Consider the following 14,488-nt stretch of genomic DNA (forward strand, 5'->3'; position numbering starts at 1 on the left):
GAAAAACTCATATGAAATCGTGGCTAGAGTTTGACAGAAGCAATGTGGGAAACTCTGAAGTCAGCTGGAAGAAGGTTCTATGGCCTGATGAAACCAAAATTGAGCTTTTTGCCATCAGACTAAACACTGTTTGCTGTAAGCCAAAAACATCACACATCATGAAAAACACACCATGAAGCATGTTGGTGGCTGCATCATACTGTGGGGATGCTTCACTGCAGCAGGCCCTGAAAGGCTTGTGAAGGTAGAGAGTAAAATGAATGCAGCAAAATACGGGAAAATCCTGGAGGAAGCCCTGTTGCAATGTGCAAGAGAACTGAATGAAAGAAGATTTGTTTTCCAGCAAGACAATGACCCCAAGCATAAAGCCAAAGTATTCACCCCCACTTGGCAATTCTCATGTTTTATTGTTTTACAACATTGAATCAGGATGGATTTAATTTGGTCTTTTGACACTGATCAACTAAAAAGTCTCACATTAAAGTGAAAACAAATTTCTACAAGTTGGTCTAAATTTATTACAATTATTAAACACAAAATAATTGATTGCGTGATTACTCACCCCTTCAAGTCAGTATTCAGTAGATGCTCCTTTGGCAGCAGTTACAGCCTTGAATCTGAGAGGTTAGGTATCTTATCAGCTTTGCACATGTGGACACTAATTTTTCCCCATTCTTCTTTACAAAACTGCTCAAGTTCTGTCAAATTGCATGGGGATCATGAGTGAACAGCCCCACAAATTCTCAATTGGATTGAGGTCTGGACTCTCTGACTTAGCCACTCCAGTACATTAACTTTGTTTTTAAGCCATTCCTGTATACAGTGCCTGTAAAAAGTATTCACTTCACTTGGAAGTTTTCATGTTTTATTGTTTTACAACATTGAATCATAATGGATTTAATTTGGCTTTCTGATAAACAGAAAAAGACTCTTTCATATCAGAGTAAAAACAGATCTCTACAAAGTGATCTAAATTAATTACAAATGTAAAACAAAATACTCGATTGCATAAGGATTCACCCCCTTTCAATATGACACACCAAATCATCACTGGTGCAGCCAATTGGTTTTAGAAGTCACTTAATTAGTTAAATAGAAATCACCTGTGTGCAGTCAAGGTGTTTCAATTGATTGTAGTAAAAATACACCTGTATCTGGAAGGTCCAACTGCTGGTGAGTCAGTATCCTGGCAAAAACTACACCATGAAGACAAAAGAACACTCCAAGCAACTCCGCGAAAAGGTTATTGAAAAGCACAAGTCAGGAGATGGATACAAGAAAATTTCCAAGTCACTGAATATCCCTTGGAGTACAGTTAAGTCAATCATCAAGAAATGGAAAGAATATGGCGCAGCTGTAAATCTGCCTAGAACAGGCCGTCCTCAAAAACTGGGTGACTGTGCAAGAAGGGGACTAGTGAGTGAGGCCACCAAGAGACCTACAGTAAGTAACTGCTTGGAGTCTGGGACAGTAGGGTTAAAAGGGTTTCCTTACTGACAGAACAAAACACAATTTATTCTTCAGGAATCCAAGCTTTTTCACCTTGTATATCAGTGATTTTGATTCAATTACGTTCAATTTGGATCCAAGCAAAACAGTGTGGGATACTTCATTAATGATGGAAAATTTAATAATGAACAAGAAACAAAGCAATTCCCATGTATGGTGACACAGATCACAAGTATATTACGCTGGCACAATAAATTCAGAACATCCATTAGCCTTTTTGGGAAACCAGCCATAAAACGTACCACCAATCTGTTGTAATCTTAAAAAAAAACATTGATTCTCCAAAAAGCCCTGTTCTTGATCAGTAGAGTATCCTCTTGGTATTACATTTATAACCCACTATTAACCCATCTTGAAACCCTATGCGTCCATATGATATCTTTGGTGTCAAATGAAACTTGAAACAATAACCCAGGTGGTCAGAGGTATGAATGTCTAAGCATAAGAATTAAGAGTAGATTAGCTCAAAGGCCTCAAGTTTGCTGATCTATTTAATAGGATTGTGATAAATTTGGTCCATTTTCCAGACATATCCAAAAATTCTTGCTCTCAGTAATGTATATTACTGGGTAACTAAGACACCATGAATCTGAAAGGTGGAGAATTGCAGATTATAAGCCATCTAAGTGAAGAGAGTCCATATAGTCATTACCAAAAGCTTCTTGGTTCTAGGTTCTTCGGCTAGAGGAGGACTTCTCTCAGCATCTATTATTCTGTTTCCGTCTTGCTGACTCCATGGAAAAAGCAGTTTATGAAACGATCCTTTAGATAACATTTCGGAGAACGTGCTACATCATTTCCAAGATGAATTCGTGCTTTCCTGGATATAGAGCCAAAAAAATATATGCAGTTGTCTTGCAGGTGCCCCGTAGAGTTGCAGTAAGATTTACCCACATTTGTACTCCTCTGCTATGCAATAGATAATGGAACTTCTGCCTTTCTGTGGCTATGTTCTGGTTTTGTACTTGAGTGCACCCAGATCCCTCCAAATACCCAAAGTGAACCAATATTCTGATTTTCCTTTCTTCCTACAAAAAAAATAACATTTTCAATATGACACCCCAAAATAGAGCATATATATTGATGTTTACCACCACTGAGTTTTAAAAGATATGTGCCTGCAGACTTGAAGATCTATCAGTTTAAGGTAATATAATTAGGGACAAGAGAAGGTCTTTTTCCTTCTCAAGCCTATCCTGATATTCAGTAAGGTCATGACTGATGCAATTTCCCTCATTTAAGTTCCCTGGCCTGTCTTTATAAATCCTCAATTCTGTTACTTATTCAAAGCTGAGATAGGTAGCAGTATCGTGGATTTGAGTATCCAGCCACCTTTACTTTCTGGGTAAGGAATTCAACCCTTTGAGAAAAGTCTTTCTACCCTATCTCTTTCATAGTTAGACAACCTGTTATTCAAGGTCTTTGCTGTCTGTAGTCCTAGGTTCTCCTTTGAGCCTAGGACCTAAAAAAGAAAAGGATAAGCCCGACAACTAATCACTTGATTCAGAAATACTGATCTAGAATGGGATTAATTCGGGGGAATGGATGAAATACGGCAAGCCAGCACTGAATTGTAAGGGCAAACCCTGTTCAACCAATTTGTTCAACTAGTTTTAACGTGATAGCTGAATTGGACGATGGTTATAAAGTTAATGTGGTGTGCATAGACTTGCAGCAGCTTCTGGTGGGGTGCCAGATTACAGCTGTACCAGCACAGTTGCAGCTCGTATAAAGGAGACATTGGTAGTATGAATACAATGTTCAGTTGTAGACAATAGGAGCAAGTCTTTGAAAGTCACAGGTATAGAGCGAAGAAATATGAATGGTGATGTTAAAAAAGTAGTTTTAGATCTCTAGATGTAGTCTCAATAGTGTCTTGTACAATAGTAGTAAAACTTACTGTAATTCCCTTGAAGTAAAAGACAGCATTCCATTAGCTTTCCCTCTTGCTCGCTGCATTTACATGCCAGTTTTCTGTGGCCTTTCTTCATATAAATAACAAACTGTTTTCCGCATTTAACCTATGAATATCCCTCTGTAATTTTTCTCTACTCTCCACAGCCTGTCTTCCACTTACTCTTGTACTGCCTGCAAATTTGCAGTTAAGTTTCCATCTGCAGTCTAAACAAGAGCAAACTTAACCCTAAAATTTCCATTCACAAGAAAGAGTGAGGTCACTCAGTGGATGTGGTAGTTAACAATTGTGTTTCTTCCTTCCCACCACATTGTATATGAAAGGCAAAGGCTACTAGGATACTGGGAGGATCCTGATGAGTGAGGTTGGGCAAGGTAAAGACTGTGACCTCATGGGACTTTGGTGAGATTTCTCTCACTTAAAGCTTCAAAGGGGACTCAGGGGAGGGGGGGTGGGGGTAGGTAATTATGGGCGGCACAGTAGCCTAGCAGTTAGCATAATGTTATTACAACACCCGCGACCCAGGTTCATATCTGCCGTCTGTGAGGAGCTTGTGCTTTCTCCCTGTGACCATGTGGGTTTCCTCCCACGTTCCAAGAAAGTGCTGGTTAGAAGGTTAATTGGTTATATGGGGTGTCATTGAGCAGCACGGACACGTTGGGTCAAAAGGGTCTGTTAGCATGCTGTAATCTCTTTTTTAAAAAAATCTTCCCGTCTTTCAGCCACAAACATGCCCAAACTTTTCTGCATATTTATTGATGTGTTTTATTGACATTAACCAAGTAAGCCACACAATTCTTCAGCACTCAAATCTGCCAATAGATCATTCTAGATATTTGTTCCAATCTACAACACAATACTTGTAAGTTCATGAAATAAAATAGTCACTTATCAGAACTCACGCTGGTGGCGCAGTGACATCAGCGCCAGACTCCGGAGCAAAGGTTCCCGAGTTCAAATCCATTCGGGCCGCTCCCGGATATGCTTTCCATCCGTGCTGGGTTGAGTGTCAAGCTCGCAAGCTCGGCCTCTTAAATAAAAAACACTGCGCTGTGAGAAGGACGTGAAAGACCACTCACAGAATCTTTCCTCTAAGACAACCACTTTGGGGAAAAAAGTGGTCGCCGAGGCTCTGGCAGAGTATGGCACACAAAAAAAAAAATCAGAACTTAAAATGTGAAACCATGGAGGACAGTTCACCTGTCACGGTTCACATCTCTCAGAGGTCTCTGCATAGTGACGTGAGCAGATGTTGATGTGTAGTCCATTGCTGCTCGAGGAATCCCATCGCAAAACAGCAGTTTTTTCTTTCAGAGTGGAAAGACAGGAGGAAGTGAAAAAGACATGGGAGCTGTCATTGACCTGACGGGTGACGACGAAGAAGACATGTCGACACAAGGTATGGACCTTTACAATCTTCCACCATCTTCCTCTTGCAGCTCCCTGTATTTAGTGATGCATGACTCTCCCCTGAAATCTAGAAACATCAGTTGTAGTTGTGACAAACTCCTGGTGCATGCCTGATTCTGATACAGAATCTCCCTCGGAAAGAATACCCATCCCATCGGTGAGTTTATTTTAGCTAAGTGTATTTTTTAGGCCTGGTCCCAGTAAAGTAGTTTATCATATAAATTAAAAGAGCATTGCAGTAATAAAAATATATAAAAGGCTACACCGGGAGCACCGGACACATTATATCACACCATCTGACTCACAGGTGAAGTGTCGCCTCACCTGGAAGGACTGTCTGGGGCCCTGAATGGTGGTGAGGGAGGAAGTGTACGGGCAGGTGCAGCACTTGTTCCGCTTACAAGGATAAGTGCCAGGAGGGAGATCGGTGGGAAGGGATGGGGGGGGGGGGGGCCCGAATGGACAAGGGAGTTGCGTAGGGAGTGATCCCTGCAGAAAGCAGGAAGAGGAGGGGAGGGGAAGATGTGCTTAGTGGTGGGATCCCATTGGAGGTGGCGGAAGTTACGGAGAATTATATGTTGGACCCGGAGGCTGGTGGGGTGGTAGGTGAGGACAAGGGGAACCCTATCCCAAGTGGGGTGGCAGGCGGATGGGGTGAGAGCAGATGTCAAATTAATCATGTCTGTCTGCTTGAGATCCATATCCTTCCATTCCCTTCATGTTTATGTTTCTATCTAAATGCCCCTATTACTTCTGCCACCACCACCTGGGGGCAGAGCATTCCAGGCACCTAGCACTTTCTGTCTAAACAAAAACTTATCCTGCACATCTTAAAATTACTCCCTGAGCAGGCTAAATGTGTTATCAATCTGGCTGAAATTGCACATGAAATGGTAGCGTAGTGGTTAGCATAACACTATTACTGTATTAGCAACTTGGATTCAATTCCTGCCGCTGCCTAAGGAGTTTGTATGTTCTCCCTGTGACCAAGTGGGTTTCCTCTGGGTGGTTCGGTTTACTCCCACATTCCAAAGACATGTGGTTAGTGGGTTAATTGGTCACTTGGGTGTAATTGGGCCAGAGGGACTGTTACTGTGCTGTATCTCTAAAATTAAAGTAAGCTTGCATCTGGATACTATTACTGAACAAACATGTCCATTCAGAGTGTTCTAAGCTTCTCTCTGTGGGTGGATATAGTTGATAGGTCATAGGCTCGTATAACTTTGGCATACTTTTTATCTTGACTAGGTGCCAGGAAACACAATCAGCCTACTAACCAAGGAACGAACCAGCTTCCACTGCCCCTGCCCGTTGTCCAAAACCAGGTTCGACCTCCTGCTGCTTCCCAGGGGATTTCTGCACAGCAGCCCTCCACACAGACCCACTTACCAGCAAGCCAGAGCAGCACGACCACCATTGGGTTAACAGTACAGACTGCCAGTGTGCACAGTGTGTCTGCAGGTAGAGTATTAGCAGGTATTGAATCCTAATGTTAAGTATCAGTTTCCGATCTTGTCTTGGCATTTGTAGGACAGAAAATTGGCTGGTTTGGAGGCTGCTTAATAGTGCTGGCACTTATCCTAGTGTCACTTTATGGACATAACAATCAGTGTATGTATTTATATTTATTGTGTCTTTTTAATATTGTGCTCTTTATCTTTTGTGGGATTTTTGTGCTGCATCTGATCCGGAGTAACAATTATTTTGTTCTCCTTACACTTATGTACAGGAAATGATATTAAACAATTTTTAATTGAGTCATAGTTAAACTTGCAGAATTTACAAAGATGTTAATGAGATACTCCCATATTGTTTCATTGTTTTAACATAGAAACAGACTGTCTAACACTACAGGCAGTAAAGGCCCTTCAACCAATGGTTGTTTTATCGATCTTTTAACCTACCCCCAAGACCAATCTAACCCTTCCCTCCTACAAAGCCCTCTATTTTGCTATCATCCACGTGCCTATCTAAGTGTGTCTTAAGTGCTACTAATGTATGTGCCTCTACCACCATCTGTGTTCCATGCAGTCTTGTGAAAAAACTTTTTTTTAAAAAAAAACAACCTGCCTTTGACATCCCCCTATATTTTCTTCCGTTTACCTTAAAATTATCCCTCCCTCATCTTACCCATTTCTACCCTGGTAAAAAAAAAACTGCTATTGTGTGAGAATTTACAATAAAATTCCACTGCATCCTACTGGGATTAGGAGTGAGGTGTCAATGGCTTCTATACATAGCCCTGTTCCTCCTGCCCTACTCCACTACAAACTTCAGTCTCACAGTTTCAAGGTCAGAACCTCTTGAAGGATAAAGTGAGAGGAGTATCAGACAGATGGTGGAGGAAAGGTCAAGATGCTAGCACCCTCTCAGTGGTCGTGGTGGGTGGGTTTTAGGGTAGTCAGAAGCAGGAGGCATGAGGTGCAACAGACCAAGTTCACTCTGAGTGCTGGTGTTGTGTCTGGTGCAGATAAGAGGTAATGGGAGTGGATTGTGGTTATGCAGGTTTAGGAAAGTAAAGACATGAAGAATGCAAGGTATTGACAACACGGCTGGTTACACAGTCTGCCTTCTTGTTGCAATATGAGTGTTACATAAGGAATGACGTCCATCCTCTGCACTATTGACACTGAAACCTTTAAGGGCATAAGGGTAGACTCATCGCAGACGTATCCTGATAATTTTCCAAAGCGATGCAAAAGCAGTGCAGAAATGTTGTTATTATATTTCATTGCAAATATTTGATTGCATCATTTTTCAAAGCCACGGGGCAGCACAATAGCATAGTTGTTAGTGCAGTCACTTTACAGCACCAGCTGTCAGAAGAAGAAGAATAGCCCTTAACCTGGCAGTGGAGTTATCGGGGAAGCTTCATGACGGTGTTTCCATAGCAAGCTATTCTAGTTTTTACAAGCCCAGGTTGCTAGCTCAATGCTCAACCGGACTTCGATTCACTTGGGAACCTTCGCTCTGGAGTCCAGCACTGATATTATTGCGGGACCAGCTGTCAGATTGAGGCTCATCTGTAAGGAGTCTGTACGTCCCCGTGACCGCATGGGTTTCCTCCCACATTTCAAAGATGTATGGTTAGAGAAAATGAGTTGTGGGCTTGCTATGTTGCTGCTGGAAGCATGGTGACACTTATGGGCTGCCCAGTACAATCGTTGAATTAATTTGTCTTAAATGACACATCTCACTGTATGTTTCTATGTACATGTGACAAATAATGTTAATCTTTAAAATAATAAAATATTTGTTCAGCTGAATTTCCAGGTGATTAATCCCGATGTGTGGTTACAAATAATCCCAACATGTGAAGAAAAAGAACAGAAGAATCCTTGCTCCTTAAACAGAAATTCCTAAGAGAGGTTCTTTGGCCATTGTCATTATTGTGTTCAACGTTGAGGGACAGTGCAGAGCAAACCAGGACACCAGCATGCAGGATATTCAACTGAACTTTATTGATAACACTGCTTGTACAGTATGTGAACTCCTCCGTGTGGGAGTGGCTAGTTGAGCAGCATGGGAATAACACTAATAACTGCACTACAGTCACACTGCTGTTTGTGGCATCTTCATTTGAGCTAGAATGATTTCTCTGTTGTAAAAGACTCCCTAAGTGTTTGCCCTCTCCTTTCTTTAGTCCTGTTAAAAAGGGGTGAAATGTATCCAGGTTGCAGATAAGTAAAAAGCAGGAAGAAGAAAAGTCTGATATAGGTAAACTTCCAGCCCTAAACAGTAGGTGTACTGTAGGAAGAATATAAATCAGGATTATTTTTAAAGAATATGGCAATAATTGATAGATAGATAGATACTTTATTCATCCCCATGGGGAAATTCAACTTTTTTTCCAATGTCCCATACACTTGTTGTAGCAAAACTAATTACATACAATACTTAACTCAGTAAAAAATATGATATGCATCTAAATCACTATCTCAAAAAGCATTAATAATAGCTTTTAAAAAGTTCTTAAGTCCTGGCGGTAGAATTGTAAAGCCTAATGGCATTGGGGAGTATTGACCTCTTCATCCTGTCTGAGGAGCATTGCATCGATAGTAACCTGTCGCTGAAACTGCTTCTCTGTCTCTGGATGGTGCTATGTAGAGGATGTTCAGAGTTATCCATAATTGACCGTAGCCTACTCAGCGCCCTTCGCTCAGCTACCGATGTTAAACTCTCCAGTACTTTGCCCACGACAGAGCCCGCCCTCCTTACCAGCTTATTAAGACGTGAGGCGTCCCTCTTCTTAATGCTTCCTCCCCAACACGCCACCACAAAGAAGAGGGCGCTCTCCACAACTGACCTATAGAACATCTTCAGCATCTCACTACAGACATTGAATGACGCCAACCTTCTTAGGAAGTACAGTCGACTCTGTGCCTTCCTGCACAAGGCATCTGTGTTGGCAGTCCAGTCTAGCTTCTCGTCTAACTGTACTCCCAGATACTTGTAGGTCTTAACCTGCTCCACACATTCTCCATTAATGATCACTGGCTCCATATGAGGCCTAGATCTCCTAAAGTCCACCACCATCTCCTTGGTCTTGGTGATATTGAGACGCAGGTAGTTAGAGTTGCACCATATCACAAAGTCCTGTATCAGTTTCCTATACTCCTCCTCCTGTCCATTCCTGACACACCCCACTGTGGCCGTGTCATCAGCGAACTTCTGCACATGGCAGGACTCCGAGTTATATTGGAAGTCTGATGTGTACAGGCATTGTAGACATTTAATTTTTGGGAAAGAAAAACTAATCAAATTTGCAAAGTTAGAATGGAGTCCATTCAGGATTTCTGTATATCAAACCAGGGAGTGACTTATTTAAGATCTGGTTATGTGAAATGAGATGGGATTATTAATAGTTAAGGAATTCCTGGGGGCAGCATGATCATAACATAAAATTTCATGTTCAGTTTTAGAGTGAAGAACTTGACTGAAATATCTATCTTAATCCTAGAGGGAATTAGAAAGGTATGAAGGTAATGTTGGCTACCGGATTTCGGGAAAATTGAAGCTAAGGTGGCAGATAACGAGTGGTAATATTGAAGGAAATGTTTCATCATTCTGAGCAAACATATATTCCATTGAGATACAGAATGTGGAAAAAAATATCTGTAGTTAACTGGAAAGGTTAAGAGTGTCCAATTAAAAGGAAAAGAATTAGGATTAGTGTTTGGACTGAAAATGGCGAAGGCAAAAGGCAAAGGATAAATTGGGAAAATGCAGATTGCAGTGAATACTGATGAGATTGCACCCATAATCTACAATTTACAGATTTGGCCTTTACTTAAGGAGCTTGCATTGTACTTGCATTTGAGACAGTTTACGAGCTTGATTCCTGTGGGGTAAGGGGAGTGTATTCTCAGGAATGATGACCTCCACCTGCTGGTGTACAGGTGAATGAGAGTTGTTCATTCTGAAGGGGCAGGGGGTGCTAGGTAGGGTGGGTGTTGGGAAAGTGCCTTTTATTGGTGTGGGGCCTAAAGTCAGAATAAGACAATGTGCATTTAAGGAAGAGATGAAGAGAAGTTTCTTCCTAATGTCTAGGAAAAGATGTACAGACTTTTTTAAAGTCTATGAGGGAACTGAGATGATGGGACACAGGCTGGAACCTGCAGATCAGATCAGCTGTGATCTAATGAAAGACAGAATAAGGGGGTGGGGCGAGATGACTTTAGGTTCAGATCTTTCTGTAATGATTAGTTTCATCATATGTGAACCTAAAGCAGGTTGTTGTGAGTAAGTGCGAACCAGTTGAAGCATTGGTTTACACGTAGTCAGTGACCACTGGGCTCGACGGTTTCTATCCCACTGTAATCAGAACAGACCACTTGTTTGATGAGGTGGGCTCTTAGCCTCACAATCTACCTCCTTATGATCTTGCACTTTATTGTTTACCTGCATGACACCTTTTCAGTAGCTCTTGCACTGTGTGACAATCTGATCTGGGCACAGTACATAAGACTAGCTTTTCAGTGTATCTCCATACATGTGACAATAATAAACCACTTCCAGCAACACACACACAAAATGCTGGACGAATTTGGCAGGTCAGGCAGCATTTATGGAGAGGAATAAACAGTGAACATTTCAGGCTGAAGCCCTTCATCAGGACAGGAAAGGAAAGGAGAAGAAGCCTGAATAAGAACATAGGGAAGGAAGAGGTAAACGGCTGAAGAAAAAGGAATCTGATCATAGAGGACAGAGGACCATGGAAGAAGGGGAAGCAGGAGGGACGCCAGAATGGGGAATGTAGAGAAGAGGGAAGGTTCACAAAAATCGATAAATGTGTTGAGTGTTTCTTAAGAATGCTGGCATATGTGGATCAGATATGGCATAATATTCGATGTGTTCTGTTCACAGGGCAATCAAATCCGAGCATTCTGCAGCATCAGCGTCCTCAAATGCCCCCGCCCACGTCACAAGCACCCATCAGACCTCCCCCTGCCATTCTCCAAAGAGGAAGCTCCAACCCTGCAGTTTACACATCGTCCCCAGCATACCAAAGTCACAGTGCAGTGCGTGCTGTAACGACACAGAGCCAGGCAGTGCGCCAGCCTAGTCCTCAGCCTCCTGTCAGTGGTAAGGATCATTTTAGTTAATTTTAACCTAGTAGACAAACGAAGGAAAATCTACAGTGTTTAACTCCATTTTCCTCCTGCCTTGGAAATGTTCTGTTTTTAGGTAAACAAGCTTATGACATTCCATCCGTTGTCTGTAAGGTGTTTGTACGTTCTCCCTGTGACCATGTGGGTTTCCTCCACATGCCGCAGTTTCCTCCTGCAGTCCAAAGACATGTGGGTTACGATTGTAATTGTGGCATAAATGCAAGAGATTCTGTAGAATGCTGAAAATCCAGAGTAACACATACAAAATGCCGGAGTAACTCAGTGGGTCAGGCAGCATCTATGGAGAGAAATAAAGAGCCAACGTTTCAGGTAGAGGCCTCTCATCAGTCCTGATGAATGGTCTCAGCCTGGAACATCGGCAGCCTGAGCTGCTGAGTTTCTCCAGCACTTTGCTGGGGAACCACAACTGGTAAGTCGTGGGCATGGCAACATTATGGGGCTGTCTCCAGTGCATCCTCAACACGTGATGTACATCACTGCATGTTTCAGTATACATGTGGCAAGTAAAACCTGATCTTTAAACCTTTTCCTCACAGATAATAGTTGAAGTTCCTTTGGAAGTAGGCTGTTGAATGCTTTGAGAGTGAGAATTCAAAAACCTTAACTTCAGATGCAGTTGGCCAGAATCTGAAAAATTGTACATCAACCCCAACAGCTCACAATCATATTGCCAGTCATAATTCAAAGCTCTAAAGTTCAAAATACATTTATTATCAAAGTATGTATTCTGTATACAGCCTTGAAATTCAACTTGATAAGCTGGTAAGGAAGGCGGGCTCTGTCGTGGGCAAAGTACTGGAGAGTTTAACATCGGTAGCTGAACGAAGGGCGCTGAGTAGGCTACGGTCAATTATGGATAACTCTGAACATCCTCTACATAGCACCATCCAGAGACAGAGAAGCAGTTTCAGTGACAGGTTACTATCGATGCAATGCTCCTCAGACAGGATGAAGAGGTCAATACTCCCCAATGCCATTAGGCTTTACAATTCTACCTCCAGGACTTAAGAACTTTTTAAAGCTATTAATGCTTTTTGAGACGGTGATTTAGATGCATATCATATTTTTTTTACTGAGTTAAGTATTGTATGTAATTAGTTTTGCTACAGCAAGTGTATGGGACATTGGAAAAAAAGTTGAATTTCCCCATGGGGATGAATAAAGTATCTATCTATCTATCTATCTATCTATCTATCTAACTTCTTACAGGCACCCACAAAACAAAGAAACACAATAGAATCCATGGGGGCGGGGGGGGGGGGGACTCACAACCAAAACTGACAAACATCCAATGGACAAAAAAGGGAACAAATTGTGCAAACTTTTTTTTTAAAAAAGTAAACAATTTGTTCTTTTTCTCTTCAGTACACTCAAAGTAAAGTCTTGTATTCTGTCAGCAGGAATGTCAGTCCGGCCACCACAAACCTCGTATATCGTCAACAATGTGATCTCTATTCCAATGATGCCGAATATGCCTCAGTTCACGGTACATCACCGGCCTTCACAGGTAAGGCACTCTGAGGAGGGCAGCTAACGCACTGTAATATCCAAAAAAAAAAATCAGAGTCAGGTGGAGGGATTGGGGCGGGTGGAGGGATTAACCAATACAGTGTATTAAAATATTACTTTTCTGCCTTGTAAATTTTCTCTGTACTTATTTACATCATTCCTGTAGGTGGCCAGAAGTGCACACAGTACTCCAAATTTGGCCTCGCCAATGTCTTATACAATTTCAACTTTACATCCCAGTTCCTATACTCACTTTGATTTATGAAGGCCAATGTATCAAAAGCTCTCTTTATGACCCCACATACCTGTAATGCCACTTTCAAGGAATTATGAATCTGTATTCCCTGATCCTTCTGCCACGCCCTATGCCCTATGTCCTTCCCTGGTTTGTCCTTCCAAACTGGAACACCTCAAACTTGTCTTCATTAAAGTCCACCTGACATTTTTCAGCCCATTTTTGCAGCTGATCCAGATCCTGACAGCCTTCCTTGGTGGTGTCCGCAAATTTGCTGGACCTGTTTCCCACATTATTATCCAAGTCACTAATATCGATGACAACAACAGGCCCAGCACTGATCCCTGTAGAACACCACTAGTCACATCTGTGGAAGGAATTTATCATTCTTTCTTTTTGCATAGTTTTCCATTGATTCTATTGTATTTCTCTCTTCAACAGTGAATGCCTACAAGAAAATGAATGGTGACTTAATATATGTTCTTAATAAATTTACTTGAACTTTGGACTTTGAAAGCCACCTGATTCAAAACATTAGTTGGTTTCTATTTCCATAGCTGCTGCTTGAGTAGCTGAGTTCTTCTTTTTTTTTTTTAATTATTTATTTATTAAATTTTAGAGATTACAAGAATAATTGTGGTGATAAAATAGTGAGAAAAATGATATTAACCCTCCCCCCCCCTCCCCTTAACCCTTATCTAAAAAAAGAAAAAGAAAGATTGCCTGGATATCGGAGGATCCCCACATTCTGCATGGAGTTCAAAATAATTTTGATATTTATTTTCACTTTCCCCAATTACTATAATTTTATCTTCAAAGGACCTATGTATCTAATCCTATCTTTTGTAAGTATGGGGACCAAATTTTCAAAAATATATCATATTCATTTCTTAGATTATACGTAATTTTTTTCAAGTGGAATACAACTATGTATTTCATTATTCCAACGATCCATAGTTAAATTTAAATCAGATTTCCAAGTAACTGCGATAACTTTTTTGGCTACTGCCAAAGCAATTTTTATAATTTTTTTCTGATACTTATTCAATTTAAATTTCGTTATTGTCCCTTCAATGTCTCCTAATAATAAAAATAATGGACTATGTGGGAGTTGTACTCCAATAATTTGTTCCAATAAAAGTCTTAAATTAATCCAAAATGGTTGAATTTTAAAACAAGACCAAGTAGAATGTAAAAAAGTACCAATTTCTTGTTTACATCGAAAACATTGGTCAGACATATTTGAATTTAATCTATTTATTTTCTGTGGTATTATAT

The 14,488-nt window shown here is 41.0% G+C and overlaps 1 protein-coding gene across 10 annotated transcripts in view; it reads left to right on the plus strand.

Moving 5' to 3' along the window:
- The window catches only part of LOC140718971 (activating transcription factor 7-interacting protein 1-like), a 158,406-nt gene that overhangs the window by 139,087 nt on the left and 4,831 nt on the right, over window positions 1-14,488 (plus strand). For 7 of the 10 annotated variants that reach the window (XM_073033268.1, XM_073033272.1, XM_073033271.1 and 4 more), the window contains 4 exons: window positions 4,739-4,823; window positions 6,083-6,310; window positions 11,201-11,419; window positions 12,864-12,973. In XM_073033268.1, coding sequence (XP_072889369.1) covers window positions 4,739-4,823; window positions 6,083-6,310; window positions 11,201-11,419; window positions 12,864-12,973 — 642 coding nt within the window. The remainder of the gene's footprint in view (window positions 1-4,738; window positions 4,824-6,082; window positions 6,311-11,200; window positions 11,420-12,863; window positions 12,974-14,488) is intronic. The other 3 variants (XM_073033273.1, XM_073033275.1, XM_073033276.1) reach the window with 2 other exon arrangements.

Source organism: Hemitrygon akajei, chromosome 31 (genome assembly GCF_048418815.1).
Source record: "Hemitrygon akajei chromosome 31, sHemAka1.3, whole genome shotgun sequence".
Lineage (NCBI taxonomy): Eukaryota > Metazoa > Chordata > Chondrichthyes > Myliobatiformes > Dasyatidae > Hemitrygon > Hemitrygon akajei.